Consider the following 25,882-nt stretch of genomic DNA (forward strand, 5'->3'; position numbering starts at 1 on the left):
TATGCTGACGTAAGCGACCACCGAAAAAAAAATTAACTCCACAGGGAGATTCAGCATCTCAAACTCTACAAATTGAGTGCTACCTGTAAATTTTAAAAATCGATTTTTTTGGCGCTTTAAACCTGGAAAACGTGAATTTTTAGCTAAAATGGCCCTACTTTGAGGCCACGTGGCTCAGCCCCATGGTGCCGCGGGGGACTAAACATTTTTTGGGGTGGTTTCAACTCAAAAGAAACCACATACGTGAATTTCAGACAATTCTGAGACCTACGTTTTTTTTCGACCCGCCCTATTGCACATGTCTGTGTTTGAAACTAAGGCAAAACTTTGAATGCGTTTTTTACTCTTTTATGTACTATATTGAAAATAACAGACCTCGGCAATGAAAAGAGCGTTAAAAATCCTATAAGAATCAATATCTAACTCAATTTTTGTAGAAGTGGCGTTTGTCTAACTTTGTAACCATTAAACCAACCTCGGCAACCTCCTCAATTTAAAAATGAAAATCGCAGTAACAAGTAGCGCACCACGAAACATAAAAGGAAACCTTTTCGTAAACGTTATCGTTTCATGTTCTCGTATCGTTCATTCGAACGACTGACTGAACGAAACGAATCGTATATTTTTCCATAACCTTGAAAAACCGATGTATGAAAAAAAAAAATCAACATGAAAAAATAATCATGAACAAAAAATGAAAATTTATGCCTGATAAGTAGAATTACTAACACACTCACACGATAATATACAAAACAGTTCAAGTGGTTAACCTACGTCAAATGAAAGTACTCACGAAAGTGAAAAGAACAACAAGGTACTTGAAATTTTCGCAAATTTGATCATTTTCTCGATTCGCGGAATACGATTATGGCCGGAAAATGATGAAGTCTAAATTGTCAATCTACTTTCAACCTTACGCCGGAGTTTTCTCAATCTCGGTAAGTACGCTCTAGAATTTCATTTTAATACCGGTAAATGAAGCTGTACAGGTTTTCTGTAGAATAAATGAAATAACAAACGTTCAATCCGTTCAACTTCGAATCATGAACTTGTAATCGAAGCATTGAACTGCTCGCGAGAGTAATGATGCGAATTATTACGCGAATTGAACTCGGTTTATCTCGTTGTTTTTATCACCTTACACCTCTCTTCTCTTATAAACTGGAGCTATCTAATTGTAACTTGTTTTTGTACTTAAAAAAATTAAAAAATATCAGAAGAAAGTGTTATAATTACCAACAGTAAGTTAATTACAGCGTTCTTTATGTGGAAGTTTGCTTTACTTGTACCTCTATACCTAACTGGTGTTTTTTCTTTTTTCAAGGTACTAGCGTCCCAAAATGACACAGTTCCAGATCATAGAATATAATTATTTTGCTGATAATTGTACTCGTTAGAATGGATTTACTCGTGAAAGTAGTGTTATTCGTTGGGTTTCTGACGATCGTCGGATTTGACTACAGTTTCGGTGAGTCGATGGTTGATTTATTCGAGTGTTTGTAACCGGAATCGTGATACCGACTACCGTAGATTAATCTGCATTATAGATAGCAGTTTAAATACTCTATTGTAATTCATTATGAAATAGCTCACTCATCTTGGTTCTCATTACCTTTTGCTAATTTTTCAGGGATAACATGTTATTGCGATGAATGCGACAATAACGAATGTAACACCACCGCTGGTGGACTCTGTTTCGCATCGATTATGAAGAAAAGTGATGGCTCGGAAAAAAGATCATATAGGTAAATAATTATACATTACTGCTTAAGATACATGATCAGCTGCAGATGATCATGCTTGTTTACTAGCATCGATGATATTCTCAATTTTTACAATTTGCTACGAGAACGTTCGATATAATGCTACTTAATCATAAAGTACATACCGAATGGTATCTGGAACCAGTTTCCAAAACATCTGCTACCTTTTATAATGTTCTTAAATCGATCTCAAACGTTCTACATGTCGTACGACTTCCATCTCAGGTGCATCGAAAAATATCAGTTTCTATTTCCTGAAAATCCGCGCGTGTGCTGGAATCCTACGGTTTTGTTGCCAACTTACGTAAATCTTTGTTGCAATTCGTCGGATTTTTGTAATAAAAATTTACATCCCGAGTTGCAATCGGTGTCAAAAAATACCACCTCGTTAGCAAATATCGCACCTGCTTCAGGTAAAACGAGCAAATCACATCGTCGTCGAGTGTCCTAATGTTTGCAGTGATTTTTTTTTCTCATTCCTTATAACAAATTGTTTTTTTTTTCTCATTCTCAAGGTTTAAATATCAGTCGTTCTAACATAATACATATAAACTACGAGTTACTATAATATTGTGCTCTCTTTAAAAAATGCACTGTTATTTGATTGGATTTATATTTGCTAAATATTCTACGTAAATGTAGGTGTTCGTATTTTGTGAAATTTTTTCATCTTCTTTACTACCACTGACTACAACACTGTCGATAAGTGTTTTCCTCGCTGTCTTAGCAGTAGTTTAATTTAACGATTATTTTCTTCGCCCAATCCTCTAACCTCTTTAACTCAGTATTCCATGTGCAAAGCGTACCCTGAATTCAAGGTACGTATCAAGTGATGTTATCTGTGTACTATTCTTTTATTGTTTACATTATCCATCGGCAGATTACGAATAGGGGACGGGGTAAGGGGGTACGATTAGTCGATATTTCCACAGTGCTGACAAGCAGATATCAGATGGCGTCATTAAACTGCTACAGTTTCGGAGAACTACACAATGAAAAAATGAAATTGTTATCAGGAAGTTCTCTCGATATATTTTTCAAGGGCAACGTATTTGTTTTTAATGAAAAAAAAAAAAATTTTTATAAAAAAAACTTGGTTTGTGGTTTGGTTTAGTCAAGAACAACTGTGCCCATTTCCTCTTTATTCTTGAGTAATGAGGCTCAAGAAATCAAAGTTGGGGACTCACTTTCCATGGCAGGCTTGCCTTACCCTCTGTAAATGGAAAAATTAATGCAATAAATACCATTTAAATAGTGGTGTTTGTGACTGATAAATCAGGAAAAAAACGTCGAATTGTATTTTTTCAGAAAAATGATGGGAAAATCTCGTAAGAATTGGATGTTTTTCAAAGATCAGGATTAAAAAAATGAAGAAAATGTTCCCTTATCAAGTTTTTTTTTTTTTTTTTTTTTTTTTTGCTTCAAATACAGATCTTGGCTTTTCTCCTTTCAAAACAGGAATTTAAATTAATTCTGATGATTCATTTATAATCATAAACGCGTGTGTGCTGTGTGCACTTGAATGATTCGATGATGCAGCTATTTAATTTCTGTATCTGTACTAATTGACATGTTATCAGCATTATCGGTAGTTTAATGATGAAAAAAAGGGTATATACCTAGATTCAGGTCACGTAGAAAAACTTTTAAAATAGTTTGCACCTTGTTTTTCATCGTGTAAGAAATCGATTCCGGTAATTAACAACTCAAATTACCTTGTTTTTTTCGAATTCTTATCATTATTTCGATTTTATATTGTGTGAAATTGAATTTTCACTTTAGCTTATCTAAAGGTAACGTGATTCGAGTGGGTTTGGATTTGTTAATCTATACCTATTATCTTTTTTAAAACTAAATATCAGTGTTGTATATTTGATAACGAAGTTCAATCTACTTGAGCCCCTTATCAGGTCAGCTCTCTGAAGTACCTGCGGGCTCAATAACAACTTCGCTATATTTTTGGAGTTCTTTTTTCATTATTTCGTATACCAGATGATGATAACACTGTAGGGAAGTCCGAAAATAGCTCACCATTTTTTTGTAGGTTCTTGAGATTTGAAAAAAAGAACACATTATCGACCCTCAGAGACCCTTGAGGTAGGAGGGATGAGATTTGTTTTTCTTTCTTAACTTCTGCAATTTCTCGTCATAATGCCCAATAGTCCGGCATATGACAATAGGAGTAATTGCACCCACGCCAATCCTCCGGAACAACTTTCTTCTTGAAGGGAACACCCTAAGGAACATTTTAAAGCAAACTTGCCCAAAAAAGAGTTGGCCTTACTTACAAAATGGCGGCCATTTTGATTGACAGGTCAGCCGAAATTGCAGATTTTGCGTTTCAACATAGGACTTGCACGAAATTTTTCAAACCTTACAAAGGTAGATCGAAAGATCATGCAAAAATTTATTACCTGTCAAAATTTCAAGTGCTAAAGTGCGTTTTTCGATTTTTGGTGAATTTTTGAAAATCGAATTTAGGCCAAAAATGAGGGAAAAAATCAAAATTTTACCAAATTGACCAAGAAAGCTGAAATTTGGGATGTATCCTATTCTCGACATGCCAAATCGATTGGAAACGGTTTCAACCCGTTTTGAGCAGTTCTGGAGCCTCCAGCCGATTTTTGAAACTCGAAATGTCCACAAAATTCCATCAAATTGGAGTTGTAAAGCTGAAATTTATTCTAAAGACTAGTTTCAATACGCTACAAAGTACTGCAGGTGAATTTAAAAGTTGTTTTGGAGCATCCAGCGACTTTTTTGAAAATTACTGAAGCTTCCAGCAGATTTTTGAAACTTTAAATTTTCACAAAATTTCATTAAATGGAAATGGAAATCTGAAATTTACTCTACACTCCAATTTTAACACCCTCTGAAGACGACTTCAGGCGGGCTCAAGTAATTTTAGGGCCTCCAGCGACTTTTTTTGAAAATTCTTGAAGCCTCCAGCAGATTTTTGAAACTTTAAATTTTCACAAAATTTCATCAAATGGAGATGGAAATCTGAAATTTACTCTACACTCTAATTTCAACACCCTCTGAAGACGACTTCAGGTGGATTCGAGTTAGAGATGTGCACTTTTCAGAAAAGTAATTTTAGTGAAATGAAAAGTGAAAAGTTCATTGAAAAGTGTGAAAAGTTGTGAAAAGTGTGAAAAGTAAATCGTGTGAGTCTCATTTTAAAGCTCTCTGTAAGAGCTTCAAATTGATGTATTTTTTGCTTATATAAAACACACAAAAAACAAAATCATTTTTTTTCACCTACTTAATTGAATAGTGTTAGTTTTGAGCCTTTCTAGAGCCTCTAACATTTTTGGGGGTTTCAGTTTTGAAAAAAATGTTGTGAAAAATATCAAAAATGGGTGCTGAATTGCGAAGGTGGAGGAGTGGAGAGAGTGGAACTTGATATTTGACTTCATCAATGAGGTCAGTGATCTCTGATGAGTAAATTGATTGGTCACTCGCTTTTTTTTTTAGTAAAAACTGAAAAGTGAAATGAAAAGTAGGAACTTTTCTTTTCAACTTTTCGTTGAAAGAAAAGTACTTTTCACTTTTCACTTTTCACACTGCACATCTCTAATTCGAGTCATTTTAGAGCCTCCAGCGACTTTTTTGAAAACTACTGGAGCGTCCAGTAGATTTTTGAAACTTGAAATTTCCCCAAAATTTCATCAAATGGAGATGGAAATCTGAAATTTACTCTACACTCTAATTTTAACACCCTCTGAAGACGACTTCAGGTAGGTTCAAGTCATTTTAGAGACTCCACGGACTTTTTTGAAAATTACTGGAGCCTCCACTCCAGTAGATTTTTGAAACTTGAAATTTCCCCAACATTAATTTATCAAATGGAGTTGGCAAGCTGAAATTTACTTCGCAGGCTACATGGTGGTTTCAAATGGTTTTGAAGCTTCCAGCTACTTTTAGGAAATTTCAATTTTCCAAAAGAACGCCGTACAACCTTTCGAAAAGTTGCTGGAGGCTCCAAAACGACTTGAAATCCACCAGCAGTCAACTTCGTAGCGTATTGAAAGTAGTGTGCAGAAAGGATTTCGACTCTCCATCTCAGGTTGATTAAATTTTTGGGAAATTTCAAGTTTCAAAAATCTACTGGAGGCTCCAGTAGTTTTCAAAAATGTCGCTGGAGGCTCTAAAATGGCTTGAACCCACCTGAAGTCGTCTTCAGAGGGTGTTAAAATTGGAGTGTAGAGTAAATTTCAACTTTAATTTCCATTTAATGAAATTTTGTGAAAATTTAAAGTTTCAAAAATCTGCTGGAGGTAGAGATGTGCAGTGTGAAAAGTGAAAAGTGAAAAGTACTTTTCTTTCAACGAAAAGTTGAAAAGAAAAGTTCCTACTTTTCATTTCACTTTTCAGTTTTTACTAAAAAAAAAAAGCGAGTGACCAATCAATTTACTCATCAGAGATCACTGACCTCATTGATGAAGTCAAATATCAAGTTCCACTCTCTCCACTCCTCCACCTTCGCAATTCAGCACCCATTTTTGATATTTTTCACAACATTTTTTTCAAAACTGAAACCCCCAAAAATGTTAGAGGCTCTAGAAAGGCTCAAAACTAACACTATTCAATTAAGTAGGTGAAAAAAAATGATTTTGTTTTTTGTGTGTTTTATATAAGCAAAAAATACATCAATTTGAAGCTCTTACAGAGAGCTTTAAAATGAGACTCACACGATTTACTTTTCACACTTTTCACAACTTTTCACACTTTTCAATGAACTTTTCACTTTTCATTTCACTAAAATTACTTTTCTGAAAAGTGCACATCTCTAGCTGGAGGCTTCAGTAATTTTCAAAAAAGTCGCTGAAGGCTCTAAAATGATTTGAACCCACCTGAAGTCGTCTTCCGAGGGTGTTAAAATTGGAGTGTGTAGAGTAAATTTCAGCTTTCCATCTCCCTTTGAGGAAATTTTGTGAAAATTTAATTTGAAATTCACCTTCAGTACTTCGTAGCGTATTGAAATTAGTTTTTAGAATAAATTTTAGCTTTACAACTCCAATTTGATGGAATTTTGTGGGAATTTCGAGCTTCAAAAATCTGCTGGAAGCTCCAGAATTGCTCAAAACGGGTTGAAACCGTTTCCAATCGATTTGGCATGTCGAGAATAGGGTATATCCCAAATTTCAGCTTTCTTGGTCAATTTGGTAAAATTTTGATTTTTTCCCTCATTTTTGGCCTAAATTCGATTTTCAAAAATTCACCAAAAATCGAAAAACGCACTTTAGCACTTGGAATTTTGACAGGTGATGAATTTTTGCATGATCTTTCGATCTACCTTTGTAAAGTTTGAAATGGCCGCCATTTTGTAAGTAAGGCCAACTTTTTTTTGGGCAAGTTTGCTTTAAAATGTTTCTTAGGATGTCCCCTTTAAGAAAAAAGTCGTCCCAGAGGATCGGCGGGGGCGTGCAATTACTCCTATTGTCATATGCCGGACTACAATTTTGGAGTTTGATTTCTCGAGATTGTTGAAATTTGGAGGAATCTGTTTGCAGGATTTTAAATATGATTGAGAGAAGTTTCGTGCATATTTCCCAAACATTTCAAAAGTTCGAAGTTGAGCTTTTTAGAAATCTCAATTTTTGAAAGCGTGCTCAACTTTGGAGCTATGTTTTAAACATTTGAAATGAAATCGAGGGAACATGCATTTTCTTAATGATATTTACAACTTTCGAATTTTTTGTGATAGAATTCGCAAAATCATTTGGGAAGCGGAGAGGGGGGGGGGTAAAGAGGCTCAAAATTTTGGGTAAAATGTAAAAATTGTCAAATATCGAGTGACATATCGTTTCATACGTTTTTCAGAGCGCGAAATACAAATAGGTATGCACTTATTTTTTCGATTCGACCGCTCCAACGCTCATTGCCTCTTCCTCTCCACTTCCTAAAAATTGAAAAAAATTTATTTTCACTTCTGATTTTTTTTTTTTTGAAATTATATTCAAATGGGCAGCTCATGTGTCCCAAAGGTATGGAAATTTCATTTCAAACAGTTAGATTTTTCTCACTTCTGTTCGGTCTCAAAAAATGATTTTCTTATGGCAATTTGGATTTTTTTTCTTCTCGTATCTGTGAAGTCTCCTGTTCAAATTAGTAAAAAATTCCATCGATCGTGCCATTTTGTTATTACAGATCAGTGATTTATCGTATAGGATTATGTCATTGAGATTATAAAAAAAAAATCCAATTCAGTTATATTTTCAGAAAATGATGTAACGATACGAGTATTATTTTACCTCAACGATATCACTATTAGGTTATAGGTATACTCTGATTAGCCGAAATAATCGATAGATAGGGAACTAAACCGTAGCACATTACGAGAGGTGCTCGAAAAAAGAAAAATTGTAGGCGTACGACGTAAAATTGTACTACGTTGTATTGTGTTTTTTTTTATCTTTACAGTTGCACGAGTATTAATTTACCCCCCGGCAACCCATTACAGTGCCACAGATCCGCAGCTCGAAAAGACGAAATAAATGTCGATTGTTGCGATCAGAAAGATTTTTGTAACAAAGATTTAACCCCTTATCTGTCCAACGATGGGCTGCGAGGTATGTGTGATTTCGATATCAATCATGTTGGATGATGGTTGGCACGTTGATTGATTCTCTCTCTTTTTATTTCAAAAATCTCCTTGTAAAGCTCGTTCGCTTTGCTACACTTTTGTATGAGCACAGGCTGCGTAGTCTTTTCTTTTTCTTATTCTTTTTATTCTTCGTTTACACTTTCACATATTTTATACGTACTCGTACTTAGTCGATGTAGAGTAACTGCAAAGGCAAATAATGTTGGTTAGAAGTAATATTTGTATAGGCAATAGGCATCTGTAATCGGTGAAAGTGCATGTTGCGAACTTATACTGCCGATTTTTTAGACTGATTTTCTCTCTTTCTCTGTTTTAACCGTAGTGATGGAATTTATTCTTGCTGTGAATCTATATCTGTTTTTATGTTGCCTGTATGTGTAACCACCTAAAGCAGTAATCACTGATTGAAATTATGCTTTTTAATTCGTATAGCTCTAGCGCACCTCTTAAATGTTTTCGATAATTTGTTTCTTTACATACTTATATGTATTTTGTTCATTATATTGACTGTTTATTTGTAGGTACATACTTTTTAGTACCTATATTATCAATTTAATTACCTACCTTATATCTACCTTATTAGTTATTACTAGGTGTTGAGTACCAGGAAGTTTGGTGGCTGAGAAAAAAATCAAGAATTATTATTCAATGAAAAAAAAAATTTTTTTCTACTCTAGTAATTAAGTACGAGCAAATTTCAGAAACTCTTGCTTACAATACAAGAGAGGTATCTCAACCAGTAGAAAATTTTTTGAATCGGTTGAAGCTTAATCGAAAAAACATGAGAATACATCACCAGCTAAAATTCCAGATGTCAAAGTGCTTTTTCGGATTTTTGATGGATTTTTAAAATTCAAATTTGAGCCAAAAATGCAAAAAAAAAAAAATCAACAATTTACTTAGACAGCTATTTTTGACCCTTCGAATCCGACTGAAACTGATTTCGTACCGTTTTGAAACTTTTGAACAATTCTGGAGCCTTCAGCAGATTTCTGAAAGTTGAAATTATAGTACAAAATTTTACTCAATAAAGTTGAAAATTTAAAATTCACAATTTGCCCAAATTTCAACGTGTTGAGTCGATTTTTCAAGCCGTTTTGGAGCGCCTCCGGCAATATTACGGAAATTCCATTTTTCCAAAAGGTGGCTTAAAAACTGTATTAAATTTAGCCCGTGTAAATGCAATTTGTGGTGCTCGGTTTCTGTCTGTTCAAAACGGTGTATACCTTTAAAATTATGTACTTAGATCTCTGGAGAAATTTATTTTTCTGAACCGGTATAAACATCTCGGTAAAATCGTGTGTAATCAATCAAGATGGTCACTAATGAGCACTAATCGCGTTTATACGTGCTAAAGTTAGTTTTAGATAGTTTTTATGGCACTTTTTGAAATTCTGGAATTTCCAAAATATAGCAGGAGGCTCCAGTACAGCTTGAAATCACCTCCAATTAACTCAGATTCTTGAAATTTCGATATGAATAGTAAATTGTAATTTTCCGACTTCATTTAATGACATTTTGTGGGAATTTCAATTTTCAAAAATCTGCTGGAGGCTCCAGAAGAGCTTGAAATCACCTCCAGTCGACTCAAATTGTTGAAATTAGGATAGGAATAGTAAATTGTAACTTTCCAACTTCATTTAATGAAATTTTGTGATAGATTTCAATTTTCAAAAATCTGCTGGAGGCTCCAGAATGGCTTGAAATTACCTCCAGTCAACTCAGATTATTTAAATTTCGATATAAATAGTAAATTGTAACTTTCCGACTTCAATTAATGAAATTTTGTGGAAATTTCAATTTTCAAAAATCTTCTGGAGGCTCCAGAACGGCTTGAAATCACCTCCAGTCGACTCAGATTCTTTAAATTTCGATATCAATAGTAAATTGTAACTTTCCGACCTCATTTAATTGCATTTGGTGGGAATTTCAACTTTCAAAAATCTGCTGGAGGCTCCAGCGCGGCTAGAAATCACCTCCAGTCGGCTCAAATTATTGAAATTAGGATAGGAGCAGCAAATTGTAACTTTCCAACTTTGTTCAATGAAATTTTGCGGGAATTTCGGTTTTCAAAAATCTACTGGAGGCTCCAGAACGGCTTGAAATCACCTCCAGTCGACTCACATTCTTTAAATTTCGATATAAATAGTAAATTGTAATTTTCCGACTTCATTTAATGACATTTTGTGGGAATTTCAATTTTTAAAAATCTTCTGGAGCCTCCAGAAGAGCTTGAAATCACCTCCAGTCTCGACTCAAATTGTTGAAACTAGGATAGGAATAGTAAATTGTAACTTTCCAACTTCATTTAATGAAATTTTGTGATAGATTTCAATTTTCAATAATCTGCTGGAGGCTCCAGAGCAGCTTGAAATCACCTCCAGTCGACTCACATTTTTTAAATTTCGATATAAATAGTAAATTGTAACTTTCCGACTTTATTCAATGAAATTTTGTAGGAATTTCAATTTTCAAAAATCTGCTGGAGGCTCCAGCGCGGCTAGAAATCACCTCCAGTCGGCTCAAATTATTGAAATTAGGATAGGAGCAGCAAATTGTAACTTTCCAACTTTGTTCAATGAAATTTTGCGGGAATTTCGGTTTTCAAAAATCTACTGGAGGCTCCAGAACGGCTTGAAATCACCTCCAGTCGACTCACATTCTTTAAATTTCGATATAAATAGTAAATTGTAATTTTCCGACTTCATTTAATGACATTTTGTGGGAATTTCAATTTTCAAAAATCTGCTGGAGGCTCCAGAAGAGCTTGAAATCACCTCCAGTCGACTCAAATTGTTGAAACTAGGATAGGAATAGTAAATTGTAACTTTCCAACTTCATTTAATGAAATTTTGTGATAGATTTCAATTTTCAATAATCTGCTGGAGGCTCCAGAGCAGCTTGAAATCACCTCCAGTCCACTCACATTTTTTAAATTTCGATATAAATAGTAAATTGTAACTTTCCGACTTTATTCAATGAAATTTTGTAGGAATTTCAATTTTCAAAAATCTGCTGGAGGCTTCAGAACTGCTTGAAATCACCTCCAGTCGACTCAGATTCTTTAAATTTCGATATCAATAGTAAATTGTAACTTTCCGACCTCATTTAATTGCATTTTGTGGGAATTTCAACTTTCAAAAATCTGCTGGAGGCTCCAGCGCGGCTAGAAATCACCTCCAGTCGGCTCAAATTGTTGAAATTAGGATAGGAGCAGCAAATTGTAACTTTCCAACTTTGTTCAATGAAATTTTGCGGGAATTTCGGTTTTCAAAAATCTGCTGGAGGCTCCAGAACGGCTTGAAATCACCTCCAGTCGACTCACATTCTTTAAATTTCGATATAAATAGTAAATTGTAACTTTCCGACTTTATTCAATGAAATTTTGTAGGAATTTCAGTTTTCAGAAATCTGCTGGAGGCTCCAGAACGGCTTTAAATCATCTCCAGTCGACTCAAATTGTTGAAATTTCGATAGGAATAGTAAATTGTAACTTTCTAACTTCATTTAATGAAATTTTTTGGGAATTTCAATTTTAAAAAATCTGCTGGAGGCTCCAGAACGGCTTGAAATCACCTCCAGTCGACTCAAATTGTCGAAATTAAGATAGGAGCAGCTAATTGTAACTTTCCAACTTTATTCAATGAAATTTGGTGGGAATTTCAATTTTCAAAAATCTGCTGGAGGCTCCAGAACGGCTTGAAATTGCCTCAAATCGACTCAGGTTCTTAAAATTAGGATGGAAATAGTAAATTGTAACTTTCCTACTTCATTTTTAATGAAATTTTGTGGGAAATTCAACTTTTTAAAACCCGTTGGAGGCTCCAGAAGTGTTCAAAACGATTCAAAGCCATTTTCAATCGATTCGAGTGGTCGAAAATAGAGCTCATACTAAATTTCAGATTTCTAGGTTAATTTGGTAAAATTTTGATTTTTTTGCATTTTTGTAGCCCAAAGAATTTTAAAAAAATTTCAAAAATCAAAAGCACTTCAATTTCTGAAATTTTAAAACTTTTTTCTTCCCAAATATTTCGCATTCATTATGCCAGAACATGGAAAGATATCATTTTTGAAATTGGGGAAATTGTTTTGGAACGCAAAGGTGCCAACTTTTTGGCCATTATGTCGATTTCAAAAAATCGAATAAAAGCAGTCAAAACCCCATCAATTTTTTTCGGTTTTTTCAATTTAAAAATAATGATGAAAAATTTGTACGAAGGACTCCGCTGAATTTGGTCAAAAATCCTTTCAACTTTTTTTTCGGGATCCAACCTGTAAAATTTAATATTGGAAGAAATCTTCTGTACAATTTTGAGGGCTGTGACAGTCAAATTCTTCCTTTTGGCGTACTTGAATCAACATCTTCTTCTCAACGGATTCTCTACTCATCATAGTGTATGTAATAGTATGTATGTATTTATAAGTTATATTCGTGGCTTCGGCCAATGTTGAGAAATATGTGGATTCCAGTTTCCCATAGCTTGGTATCTACAGTAAGTGATTTTCAGAGTCCATCTACACTCGTATTGTAAACTATATCTTTACAACTCCCGCACATTATGTATTATTTTTTTTTACGTATTCAGCCTTTTTATCGTGCGATTTATAGATGCTTTCCCAGAGAATACATGGCGTTTCCATTCCTTCCTTTTGAGAAACAGCCTATTTGTAATAAGAACGATAGCGTTGAAGCAATTAGTTGCTGCTGGTTAGAAGATTACTGCAACAAAGATCTTCGTCCGCATTTTGCCAGAGTACTTCCCACCCCACTACCTATAGAAGGTATGCAATTACTCACCTACCTGTACCTATCATTCGGGTTGATTCTTATTATTGGGGATGTTACGTCGCTAACGCATTGTTCCATATTGTTTTATTGGGTCCATGTCGCGAAATTTGATGGAAAGTTGAATGCTTTTGCCGAATTTTTTCTCCGAGAAATTGCCAGAACTTGCAAACTTGGACGATACTTGATCGACGTGAATAATGAATATTTCAAATGTATTGGACATTTTTTTTTACACTTACACTGCTTGGATGTCAACTGAAATACCTAAGTTTCAGAAAAATTATTTTCGTTTGCATTGTTTAATGTTGTCAAGATCGTCCTTGATTAGTTCTGGCTGTCTCCTGAGTAAAAAATGCCATCAATTCATATTTTTATGATACAATTTCAGTGCCGTTGAATGAACTGAATATCTGCATTTGATGAACATATTACATTCCTACATTTACACACCATGGTAGGCTACCTATAATATTTTATTCTCGAATATTCTGCGTTCATTTTTAGTAACTTTAATTATCGTTAAATGAAATGATTTTTCACCGCATGAATCATCTTATAGGGTGTAATTATCAGGTAATGTGGCAACCTGGCATGTTGGGAAATAGGGGATTTTTTTTTTAAGAGTAAGTAATAATAATGAAATGTGGGTAAAATCGAAATATTAAAATTATGATTAAATTTAAATCATTGGTGTGATGAATGAAAATGACTAATTGATTTTTCACTGGTTGGGTGAAGAAATTACACTGCATGATTTACGAATGACTCCACTCAGAAGAGAAAAGCAATTCATCTCTTGAGTTGGAAAAGTTGGTTACTTTCATTTTGGATTGTTGTAGAAAAAATAATGCTTACATTCTCGCTTTCTCATCTAAAATGAGCCGAAGTTGAGTCTGGTTGTGCACTCTAAATATCTGAAAAAAAAATGCCTCAGCAAAAAAGCAGAATTTTTCAGCAATTTTGATCAAAATAAAGCAAGATTTTTTGACAACTTGAGCAAAAAAGCTGATTTTTTTGACAATTTTGGAAAAAACATTGGACTTTTAACTATTTTGAAATAAAATCAAGAAATTTTGGTAAAATAGCTAGACTTGATGACAGTTCTGACTAAAAAATCAATGATTTTATAACAATTTTAAAAGAAACAGAATTTTGACAATTTTTGTTGAAAAATCAGGATTTTTTGATATTTTAACTTAGAATAAAAATATTTTGACTAAAAAAGAGTTTTCTTAGCAATTTTGGCAACAAAAAAAAAATTGACAAAATTTCAGGGCAAAAGTGGTGAAAAATTAGGATTTCTGGCTATTTTGGACATAAAATCAGGAAATTTTGGTAAAAAAGCTCGACTTTTTGACAATTTGTAGCTGAAAAATCTACATGTTATTTTATGACAATTTAGGAAAGAACTTGATTTATTTGCCAATCTGTTGCAAAAAAAAATGTTATTTGTCTGATGTGGCATAATATTTAAAAAAATTGACCAAAACAATAATTTTGAAAAAAAATCAAGAGTTTTTTGCCAATTTCGGCAAAAATGCACGACTTTTAAGTAATTTTGGTCAAATTCAAAACCAAGGATTTTTGGCTATTTTCCTTGAAATTGAAATTTTTTGGCAATTTTGAAAAAAAGCAAGACTTTTTGACGATTTTTTTTTTTTAAATCAGACTTTTTCATAAGTTTGGTAAGAATGAGCAAAACGTTTTGATGATTTTGACCAAAAAAACAAGACTTTTTGACAACTTTGCATGAAAAAAATTTGGCAATTTTGGCAAAAACGGGGGATTTTTTATTATTTTGACATTAGTCAAGAATTTTGACATGAAAGAGGGGTATTTGAATAATAAAAGCAGGCCTTTTTGACAATTTTGACTGAAAATCACGATTTTTTAGGATTTTTGGCAAAATACGAGTATTAAGATTTTTCAGTAATTTTGACCCAAAGGCAAAATCTTCCCATAAATGAATTGAGACTTTTTTACTATATGTATTTATATTTTGGTACAAAATTAGAACTTTTTGACTATTTTGACAAAACTCAGAACATTGGAATATTTTGACGGAAATCACGAAATTTTGAACAAAAAGCAGGACTTTTGACAATTTTTGCAAAAATTCAATTATTTTAACAAAAAAACAGTTCTTTGGACTGGAGATTTGTTCAGGTGTTTGATGGGGGGGGGGGAGGTGTGCCCTGGTTTCAAAAAACCAGATCATTGAAATAAATTATCATCCTTGAAATCTTCTGTTTAGCTGAATTAGAGATCATTGTCCCCTACCAAATGTCCATTTTAGGCCCAGGTGTCATGAAAAGTATCATTTTTTGGCACTTTCCTGCCAAAATCGAGAGTAATTGATCAAAACAGATTGTGAATTCACGAAGCACTAATTTTTAATCATGCACAGTCCTCAAAATCTATTGGTGAAAAGATGGGATGTGTGAAGTTGGTACTTTTGCCATGTCAGCCATTGTTGTTGTGATTGATTGTGTTTGCTTAAATTGCGACGTGTTCGTGTGTATTCTTATTGTCAGATGAACAAAGAAAACATTTCGATCAGTCATCATTCGATGACGGGAAATGGAAATACGATGCTCTCTTGTGAGATCTTTTCTTGTCACGATTTCAGCATCAAATACACCTGCGATGTGCAAATTCTCTATCAACTGTTCCAAGTTGATGAAGAGGTACCTATCATCTTTACTCTTTAGCACACTGAAAAATTAATATTTTTGCAAATATTCGATGGTGTCATTGCCACATCGTCGCATTTGTCAAAGCTGTATAGCTATTTTTGTATAATTATTTTCATTTCTTTCTTTGTTTGTTTGCGACAGACGTGTGCGTCATTGTGAAAATTTCTTTGCCTCGTAAGTCGATGTGTCAATTTTGACATTCGTGAGCATTGAGCATCGAACGATCGCTTGTGGTATTTTAAGTTTTATTTTTAAACGTTTCAAGATTTCATTGTTTCGTTTAGCTCATTAATTTCATAATAATATTAACAGATTCTGTATTTTGTCTGATTCTTATATTGGTGTTAGCAAAATATTTAAGTTGTTAATCTATCGTTTGGTACATATTGTAGCTTATTTGTATGAGTATTCAGTACCTAGCTTAGCCCTTTCCTACCTGTATTTTATGGTATTCTGGCTTTAGAGTTGCTTTTGAATGGCTTTTCTTTGCATGATTAGGTGTTTTCTAACTTGCTCGCTTCTCAGCTTGAATGTTTACAATGTTTGCTCGCTTGTCTCTTCCGCCTCGCATGCCAATTACAAGTAGAAATGGGAAAAATAAAACGATGTTCGCATCAATATCACTTATGCTGACACGAGAGTAGCATAAGCAATGAGTAAATACCTGAAAGAGGTGAACGAAGGTGTGAACTGAAAGCATTTGATTGGCATCAGCCCGGAAACGGTACGTATTCTGCTTGCGATCATCTTATGCATACTCAGCATGTAGTATGCTGGGATTTTTCATAAATAGGTATGCAAGATTCGCTTGTAATCTAACAACAATAACATTACATCTAGTAACACGGTAATTATTTTATAATATAATTGATTTTTTTTTTTTTAAATAAAAGGTGATTACGATTGGCCTATTCCGGGTCCGGGGAAATGGAGAGCTGCAGCTTTTGTTGCGCTGCCCATAATCATGGTGTGCGTATTGAGCCTGGCCGGATTTCTCTACTACTTCATGCGTAAATGGAACAACAAATATTCCTCAGGATATGTCTACGAGGAAGACATCACAAAAGCTCCCGATCAACAACCCATTCTAGGAGCTTCCTCGCTTCGCGATATGATCGAAATGACTACCAGTGGATCTGGTTCAGGTATACCTATACTTGATTTTAAGCTTAGAATCGTAAACCAAATTCATTTACAGTTTTATATCAACTAAATGAGATTTTTTTCTCGCAGGTTTACCGTTGCTGGTGCAGCGTAGTATTGCTCGTCAAATTCAATTGGTCGAGACAATCGGTAAAGGAAGATTTGGAGAGGTTTGGCGAGGTCGTTGGAGAGGCGAAAATGTCGCTGTTAAAATATTCTCTTCTAGAGAAGAAAGATCTTGGTTCAGGGAAGCGGAAATCTATCAAACTGTAATGTTACGTCACGATAATATTCTCGGCTTTATTGCCGCCGATAATAAAGGTAATTTGGAAGATTTTTCATTCCAAGTTTGTATTTCAGGTTTTTAGAGGGGGTTCACCTCGTGTACTATTTCGATTTCGTAGATTTTTTTGATTTATGTCTGAAGGAAACTTCATCTATGTAATAATTCATTGAAAAATGAAACTAGCTTTATTGTTTTTTTTTGTCATTCATGGAAGGGGTGGGAAGAGAAAGGTTCATTCATTTTTGTGGTATATTCAATTATTGTGCTCGCTGGAAAACTTTCAGTATATATTATGTTGTAGTAGAAATTTTTTGAAATTTTTTCATCTACATTTTCTTTAACTTATTTTTTTGCGAAAAATTCCAAAGTCCAACTTTTTACATAAAAAAAAGACCCAATAGTCTCGCTTATTTGTCAGAAAATGCCAAAAAACTCGCTTTTTTAACGCAAAAACTGCAAAAAAGTGTCGCTTTTTCCACAAAGATTGTGAAAAAGGATAAGTTTTGTCTCAATGATAGCTAAAAAGTTCAGATTTTTGATAAAACTGACGGAGTCTTGAGTTTTTGTCAACGAATGACAAAATGTCTCGCTTTTCAGCAAAATTACTCAGAAAAAAAACTTTTTTTCCAAAAATAACTGAAAAGCCTTGATTTTTTGCCCATAATTACTATAAAGTCTCACAAAAATTGCGAAAAAATTTCTAATTATTTTTTTATTAACAATTTCCAAAAAGTCCTGCTTTTTGCTAAAATTGTAAAAGTTTTGCTTTCTGACAAAAATTCTCGCTTTTAGCAAAATCTCACTTTCCTTCCATAAATTACTCAAAAGTCTCGTTTCTTAGAAATTTGCTCAAAAAGAATCAAAAAATTGTTTAAAAGTCTCGTTTATTTCCAGAAATTGCTCCAAATTCTCGTTTTTTTCTGCCAAAAATGGCGAAAAAATAAAAGTGATGTAGAAAAATTATTGTTTGCCAACAATTGCCAAAAAATCTAGTTTTTTGCTAAAATTGTAAAAAAATTTCTTTGTGACAAAAATTTTCATTTTTTTTTTCAAGAAATTGTGCCTAAAATATAGGTACATATTTGTTGCCAATAGTTCCCAAAAAGATCTACATAACCCTATTTTTTACAAAAAATTTCCTGTCTTGCTTTTGACAAAAATTCTCGAATTTCCAAAAATTGGCAAATTTTTTTTTGACTTCAAGTTTCAAAAATGTTATTTTTTTCGAAAATTGTCCAAAAGTTTCGTTTTTTTGACAAAAAATGCAAAAAAACATTATTTGCAATAGTGATTTCCAAAAAGACCTGCTTTTAGCAAAACATCGACAAGAATTCTCGTTTTTTTTTTTTAAAAAAAGTAACAAAAAATCTCCTTTTTTTTACAAAAATTTCGAACAAATATTTTGTTTGCTTGTAAATTGTCAAAAAAATCCTGCTTTTTGCCAAATAAAGTTTTATTTTTTTTTGCGTGAAGTTCCAAAAAATCTCACTTTTTCAAAAAAATTGTTCAGAAGTCTCGCTTTTTTCGACAAAAAATGCGGAAATGCATCATTTATTTGCCAATGGTTGTCAAAAAGACCTTTTTCTAAAATTGTCAATGTTTTGGTTTTTGCCAAAAATTGATAAAAATTCTCGTTTTTTTTTACTAAAAAGCAATGGGATCAATTGATTAAGTCAAGATCTTGTTTCCGTCGTTGGAACCAGTTTGAGCTGGAATTTATGGAATTTTGAAGAGTAAAAATAAAAAATGATAAGAATGTCTCAAAATTCGAGAAAATCAACCTTCCAAAAATAAATCCATTCCAATATTATCAAAATTGAACAAAATTTCATTAAAATTCATTCAACTTGACATAAATTGTATGAAGCATTCATAAAACTTGTTAAAGTGACATTCAAACGTTTAAAAACTGAAAAAATGATAATAGAATCGCAAAATTTGAAAATAACCGTAAAATTTACCTGGATTAATAAAAATTACCAAAAAATTGATCAATTATTGTTAAAATTGATTAAAATTTCCCAAATATTGCATAAATTATGGTGAGATTTGTAAACTGGCACATCAAAAGTGGGAAAGTACAAAAAATAAATTTTTCAACATCAGGAAAGGAAAGGAAAATTTTGCAAGAATTGCTAACAAATTTATCAAAAATAATTAAAAATTGAAAAAACTAAAAAAATCATTAGAAGAATGTTAGGTAAGTATGGAAAAAATACTGAAAAAATCTTTAAAATGTACCAACAATGTAGAAAAATCTCATCAAAAGGAAGTTGAATTATGTAATAAGTTGAAAACGACGAAATTTGAGAAAAAATTGTGTAAAATTTAGATTGGAATGCAGCACATTATTTTTCTCCAGACCAGTCTGTTCAATCTGCGTTCAAAGTTCTGAAAGAGTCCTGCAATTTGCTCAAAATTCCTGCATAATTTTTTTTTGAAAATTCCTGCATAATTTTTTTTTGAAAATTCCTGCATAATTTTTTTTGATAATTTCTGAAAAATTCGTTACCATTTTATTCGAATATTATTTTTATTGTGAAATGAGCCCTTTAGATGGGGCTATCTTTATTTCGTCAGCTTTCTCGAAACTATGCGATGACATTTTCATCTTATTTTTTTTACTGTCATCAAAAGGCTATAGGTGGATAAGTATGGTGAATTTGCCCCCGAGAGCTTCAGGGTTGATATTTGCATGGAAGGTTGGTACCCTTGAGCACCTTCCGTCACGAAAGTTTCAGACCCCCAGGACCCCCCGTTTTTGAGAAACCCCCCCTTTTCTAAAATTACAATAAAAAATTTTTTCTCAGCCCCATGTGAACCGATTTTTTTAATTTTTTGGTATGTTGTAAACATCTATAAGAGGCATCCCCACAAAAAATTTCAACCCCCTCCCCCCATATTTTCCCCTCAAAATGGCGTTTTTTAGTTTTGTTTGCCCGTTTTAGCAATGATCATGATTCGGCACAAAAATGCGAATAGCATTTTTAAATGTATTTTTTACTCCTACAAAACATATATTTTTTTCAAAAAAAAATTTTTGGTGGGCCGTGGTCAAAAATTGAAAAAACCAACTGAGGGGGTTAAAAATGGATTCTGGTGTAAATCATTGTTTTTGGTAAACAAGGTGTCGTTTCCATATGAATCGAACCCCCCGAACACGAATATGACGCCCAATCTTATGCTACCCTCATCCACACCCCTCCAGCGCCTCTGCCCCCTCCTCAATTCCTACTATATTAAATATTGAGCTATTTTCATAATATTGGTATCGTTCCCATATGAATCGAACCTTCCGAGTCACAAATATGAATTCCAATTTTTTGCTACCCTCATCCACACCCCTCCCCAGTGCGTCTGCCCCCAACTCAATTTTCACTATATTGAAAGTTCAGATATTTTCATAATGTTGGTGTCGGTTCTATATGAGTCGAACACCCCGAACACGAATATGAAGTCCAATTTAGCTCTACTCTCATCCATCGCCTTTCAGGCTACAGCCAGCTCGACAATTTTTATTATTTGAAATGCTAAACCTATTTTCATAATGCTGGGTGTCATTTTGGCACGAATGGAAACCTCGAAACTTGAATGTTGAAGTTTGAACCTTGCGATGGTCATTGTTTTACGAGTTTTCAACCTTCGCAAAACATACTTTTAAAAGTAATAGGAGGCACTGTATAGGGTTGTGGTTGAGGTTAGCATAAAATTGGACTTCATATTCGTATTCGGCGTGTTAGATTCATATGGAAACGACACCAACATTTTGAAAATATCTGAACTTTCAATATAAGAGTGAAAATTGAGTTGGGGCAGAAGCACTCGAGGGGTGTGGATGAGAGTAGCATAAAATTGGACGTCATATTCGTGTTCGGAGTGTTCGACTCATATGGAACCAACACCAACATTACGAAAATATCTGAACTTTCAATATAGTGAAAATTGAGTTGGGGGCAGACGCACTGGGGAGGGGTGTGGATGAGGGTAGCAAAAAATTGGAATTCATATTCGTGTTCGGAGGGTTCGATTCATATGGAAACGATACCAACATTATGAAAATAGCTCAATATTTAATATAGTAGGAATTGAGGTGGGGGCTAAGGCACTGGAGGGGTGTAGATAAGGGTAGCGTAAAATTGGACGTCATATTCGTGTTCGGGGGGTTCGATCCATATGGAAACAATACCAACATTACGAAAATAGCTCAACTTTTAATACTCGTATAGTAAAAATTGAGAAGGGGGCAGAGGCGCTGGAGGGATGTGGATGAGGGTAGCGTAAAATTGGACGTCATATTCGTGTTCGGGGGGTTCGATTCATTTGGAAACGACACCAATATTACGAAAATAGCTGAACTTTTGATATAGTAAAAATTGAGAAGGGGGCAGAGGAGCTGGAGGGGTGTGGATGAGGGTAGCATAAGATTGGGCGTCATATTCGTGTTCGGGGGGTTCGATTCATATGGAAACGACACCTTGTTTACCAAAAACAATGATTTACACCAGAATCCATTTTTAACCCCCTCAGTTGGTTTTTTCAATTTTTGACCACGGCCCACCAAAAATTTTTTTTTGAAAAAAATATATGTTTTGTAGGAGTAAAAAATACATTTAAAAATGCTATTCGCATTTTTGTGCCGAATCATGATCATTGCTAAAACGGGCAAACAAAACTAAAAAACGCCATTTTGAGGGGAAAATATGGGGGGAGGGGGTTGAAATTTTTTGTGGGGATGCCTCTTATAGATGTTTACAACATACCAAAAAATTAAAAAAATCGATTCACATGGGGCTGAGAAAAAATTTTTTATTGTAATTTTAGAAAAGGGGGGGTTTCTCAAAAACGGGGGGTCCTGGGGGTCTGAAACTTTCGTGACGGAAGGTGCTCAAGGGTACCAACCTTCCATGCAAATATCAACCCTGAAGCTCTCGGGGGCAAATTCACCATACTTATCCACCTATAGCCTTTGCATGGAGAGAGGGTAATGTATTTTAATTAAAGCAAGATGTAATATCAAGTGCTTTTGTGCAACAGATTTTCAAATTTTTGTCACCTGGCTTTAAATTTCACTTTTAAAATAAAATTTGATGCCCTAAAAATGAATAACATTATGATTTTTTTTTAAAATTTTGACCTTTTAATCACGTTTATGTTTTGTTCTAATCTACAGATAATGGAACCTGGACCCAATTATGGCTGGTAACCGATTTTCATGAGAATGGCTCCTTGTTCGATTTCTTGAATCGGACTACCGTGGACGTTGTTGGCATGGTGAAAATGGCCTACTCTATTGCTACTGGCTTAGCCCATTTACATATGGAAATTGTTGGCACGCAAGGTGAGCTTCAAGTGTATAGATATAGTTGATTAGTTATAGGTAGTTAGGTACCTATATGTGGCCATCTGCGACAGAACAGGCCTTCCAGCCTATAACAACTTTTCTAGAAAAACGTATTCATAGTTTTGGCTCTGTTTTGAAGTTAAACTACCGCGAGACGAAGTAAATTTCCAATTCCTTCAAAAAATTTGTACTCAACATTTAGTCTGTCTGAGCTAGAAATATGCTCGGTAAGGTTCACCTTGCCCCTTTTCGTATGTATAAAGCTGAACCGGAATCTATTAATATTTAAAAATTTAAATACTCGAAAATCTAAAGCAGATAATCCACGCTTCTTTTCGTGCAGGTCAGTGAAATTAAAATGGCAATGAGCCAGTTTTCTTGCCTATTTTTGGGTTATGGAATTGATTAAAAATGATTAAAAAATTGGAATTGGGAAACATCCAGCATTTTGAAGTAGATCTGTAATCCAAAACCGTTTAAATTTAATTTTCCAACTATTTAACCGATTTCTGATCAACTTGAGTTTCGCTGATTATAATACTGATAAGCGTTTTTCTGTACGATTTTTCAACAGGTAAACCTGCCATAGCTCATCGCGATTTGAAATCGAAAAATATACTCGTAAAGTTCAACGGAACTTGCGCTATCGGTGATCTTGGCTTGGCTGTTAGACACGATGTGCAAACTGATACAGTCGATATTACGCTCAATCACAGAGTGGGAACGAAACGTTACATGGCTCCGGAGGTAATATCAGAAAATTTATAAATTGGTGTTGGTATTTTTGTGGCGAAGGTGAATTTTTTGCCTTCGATTGAAACGCTGCAACCGGACCAGTACAGGTGTGAGTTGGTTTATCGTTTTTGAACAGAGGTTATCTGATGGAAGGATCTGTGAAGTGTATTGAACGCGTGTAGGTAAAAAATGTTGAGTGTCGAAAAACGAAAAAATTGTTTTAAAACGAAAACTGCTACAATACGTTCGTAAAACATGTAGTCCTGATAGAAATTTGGAATTTTTGGAAAATATTTTGTATTTCTATTTTTTTGACACCTCCTCTTCAAAAAAGGTCGAGTTTTTGGTGATATTTAATTCTTGTCTATTTTTCACCAAAGTTGGACCTTATTTTACTGAGGCGTGTTTGAAACTCATCGTCTGATCAACGTTAATTTCAACCAGTGACAGATTTCAACGATATTTAATCGTCAGATTTACTAAAATGACGCCCTATAATATGTATTTCATTGATGAACTAATTTGTTTACTAAAAATATCATTTTTCCGCAGGTTTTGGAAGAAACACTAAACATGAATCATTTCGACGCGTTCAAAAGAGGCGACGTTTACGCTTTCGGATTAATTTTATGGGAAATCGCCAGGCGATGTAATATCAAAGGAATGTACGAAGAATACCAGTTACCATTTTACGACCTAGTTCCATCCGATCCAACTATCGAAGAAATGAGAAAAGTTGTCTGTATCGAACGTCAACGACCCGAGATCCCTCAACGTTGGTTCACATCACCTGTAAGTTCTCATTTTTTTAAATAATGAATATTCAACTTTCATCCATCAATATTAATCCAATATTTTGCCACACAGCCTTTGCACGTAATCGCAAAAGTAATGAAAGAATGCTGGTATCATAACGCTGCTGCACGATTGACTGCCCTCAGAGTGAAGAAAACTCTTGCCACATTGAGTACGCTAGAAGATCTCAGAGGCTGACTTGTATACATTTTTTTTTCTACTTTTAACTTTTTTTCGAACTTAATTTTTTTGTATCGTATTGTATTTTAATATCCGTTCGTTCGTTTTGTACTACTATTTTATATAAATGTATTACTAGGTTTTTTCGTCTGTAATTTTTGACTACTTAATATGATGGAGAATTTTTTTAATATTGATCGTCGTTTTTTTTTATTAGAATCGCGGATTTTATTTTACTATTGATTTGTTTTATTGTTTTTTTTCTATTGTCTGTTGAACTCGAATACGTACTAAGCGTGTAAATATTATAAGATTGAGATGTCAACGCTAAATACGTATTGTGTACCTTTTTTTTTCGCCCTTATATATTGTATGAGTTATATGATTGACTGTTTTTCTTCGATTTTTTTCCTCCTTTTATTTTTATTTTTTTGTTGTTTTTTTTTCTTTTTAAATGTACGTACCTACGTTTATAAAATACGATGTTTGCATTTTCATGTCATTTATTAATAAAGTATTTCTTTTCGATAACGATATTGAGATTCGATACGATGATAGAATAATTCGCACGAGAAGCTCGGTAATGAGTTTTGATGCGATGTGTTGATTAAAGTATGTAATTTGCACGAGTGTTGAGAGACAACCATCTGGGACTGTGGTATGAATGATTGAAGCATCGACATCGATGGATCATTGGATCGTTCGTAATTTTGTATGGGATTGGTAAAAATCACGTGTACAAGTTATGTTTCTGGATCAAAGATACTGATGAACTGTATGACAAAATTATTATCGATGAATATGTTGAAAAATAAGTGATTACTGAAGCTGGAGCTGAGTAACACTTGCTCTAGATGATTTTAGAGCAAGTTCATCGATAAAAAGGTCGTTGAAATACATTTATTCATGGCTAAAGGTGCCATTAGTAGGTTCGGTTACAGAATGCCAGTTCGATGGCACTTGGCTGACTTGGCAGAAAAGTAAAAATGCCCGAATACTGCCACATGAACTCGTTCGTTCATATCGAAGTCGTTCTTTTGTGACCATCCTACGTCATTCACTCTTCCCATCTCTCCCTACCCACGAGTTTGATTACGACAAACTACCGCAGGTCGCAGGTTAATTCTTATCATTGTTTTACGTTTACTCCTGCGAAGATGTCGATGAATTGTGATTGTGATTAGTTCGATAATGATGCGGTTTTGTTCTTCGTACAGTTCTTTTTACATTTTAAAACTGCCGCATAACTTGATTGTAATTTTGAACACATTTGCTATAAAATTATTGTGCCTTAATTTCGTATCATGAGTGATAAAAAATGGATAACGTTTTTAGATTTCAATTTCCAACCGTAATACATTAGGTTTATACGTGTTGCATCTTAGTTCAAGTTCCTTCGAAAGTGTTTCAATTATCAACTGATCACGATGAGTCGAATGACCAAGAGATTCCTGTCGAAAGCTCGAAATAAAGTAAGACTAAAAAGCTGTGTATTTTTCATTCCTCCGGTCTCGGTGGTTTTATTTATCTACTCGTCTCTGATT

General features: G+C 34.0%; 2 protein-coding genes across 6 annotated transcripts in view; both read left to right on the forward strand.

Moving 5' to 3' along the window:
• The first annotated feature begins 672 nt into the window (after window positions 1-672).
• On the forward strand, window positions 673-24,869 carry babo (TGF-beta receptor type-1 babo). Of its 4 annotated transcripts, none has more exons than XM_065355526.1 (10): window positions 673-938; window positions 1,325-1,468; window positions 1,631-1,745; window positions 1,989-2,176; window positions 16,752-17,003; window positions 17,092-17,322; window positions 22,458-22,625; window positions 23,203-23,375; window positions 23,916-24,155; window positions 24,231-24,869. In XM_065355526.1, the coding sequence occupies exons 2-10, from the start codon at window positions 1,399-1,401 to the stop codon at window positions 24,354-24,356; spliced, it is 1,563 nt and encodes a 520-aa protein (XP_065211598.1). In that variant the 5' UTR covers window positions 673-938; window positions 1,325-1,398; the 3' UTR covers window positions 24,357-24,869. The 4 variants fall into 4 exon arrangements, with proteins under 4 accessions (XP_065211598.1, XP_065211597.1, XP_065211601.1 ...); XM_065355525.1 differs by lacking the exon at window positions 673-938 and adding an exon at window positions 1,086-1,241; XM_065355529.1 differs by lacking the exons at window positions 673-938; window positions 1,989-2,176 and adding exons at window positions 1,086-1,241; window positions 8,190-8,338.
• A 571-nt stretch (window positions 24,870-25,440) lies between these two features.
• Ae2 (Anion exchanger 2) overlaps window positions 25,441-25,882 on the forward strand; it is a 44,353-nt gene continuing 43,911 nt past the window's right edge. The window contains exons 1-2 of one of the 2 annotated variants that reach the window (XM_065355507.1): window positions 25,441-25,592; window positions 25,674-25,810. In XM_065355507.1, the coding sequence (XP_065211579.1) occupies window positions 25,766-25,810 (45 nt within the window). In that variant the 5' untranslated portion in view covers window positions 25,441-25,592; window positions 25,674-25,765. Of the gene's footprint in view, window positions 25,811-25,882 lie in introns of both variants that reach the window. The other variant, XM_065355508.1, reaches the window with a different exon arrangement.

This window comes from Planococcus citri, chromosome 3, assembly GCF_950023065.1.
Source record: "Planococcus citri chromosome 3, ihPlaCitr1.1, whole genome shotgun sequence".
NCBI lineage: Eukaryota > Metazoa > Arthropoda > Insecta > Hemiptera > Pseudococcidae > Planococcus > Planococcus citri.

Bases quoted from the DNA above. Each gene is read 5' to 3' on its own strand.
- babo (XM_065355526.1), top strand. From the start codon at position 1,399: ATGGATTTACTCGTGAAAGTAGTGTTATTCGTTGGGTTTCTGACGATC. The intron at 2,177-16,751 runs GTAAAACGAGCA...TTTAAATAAAAG, and splicing joins AAATATCGCACCTGCTTCAG to GTGATTACGATTGGCCTATT. The intron at 17,323-22,457 runs GTAATTTGGAAG...TCTAATCTACAG, and splicing joins TATTGCCGCCGATAATAAAG to ATAATGGAACCTGGACCCAA.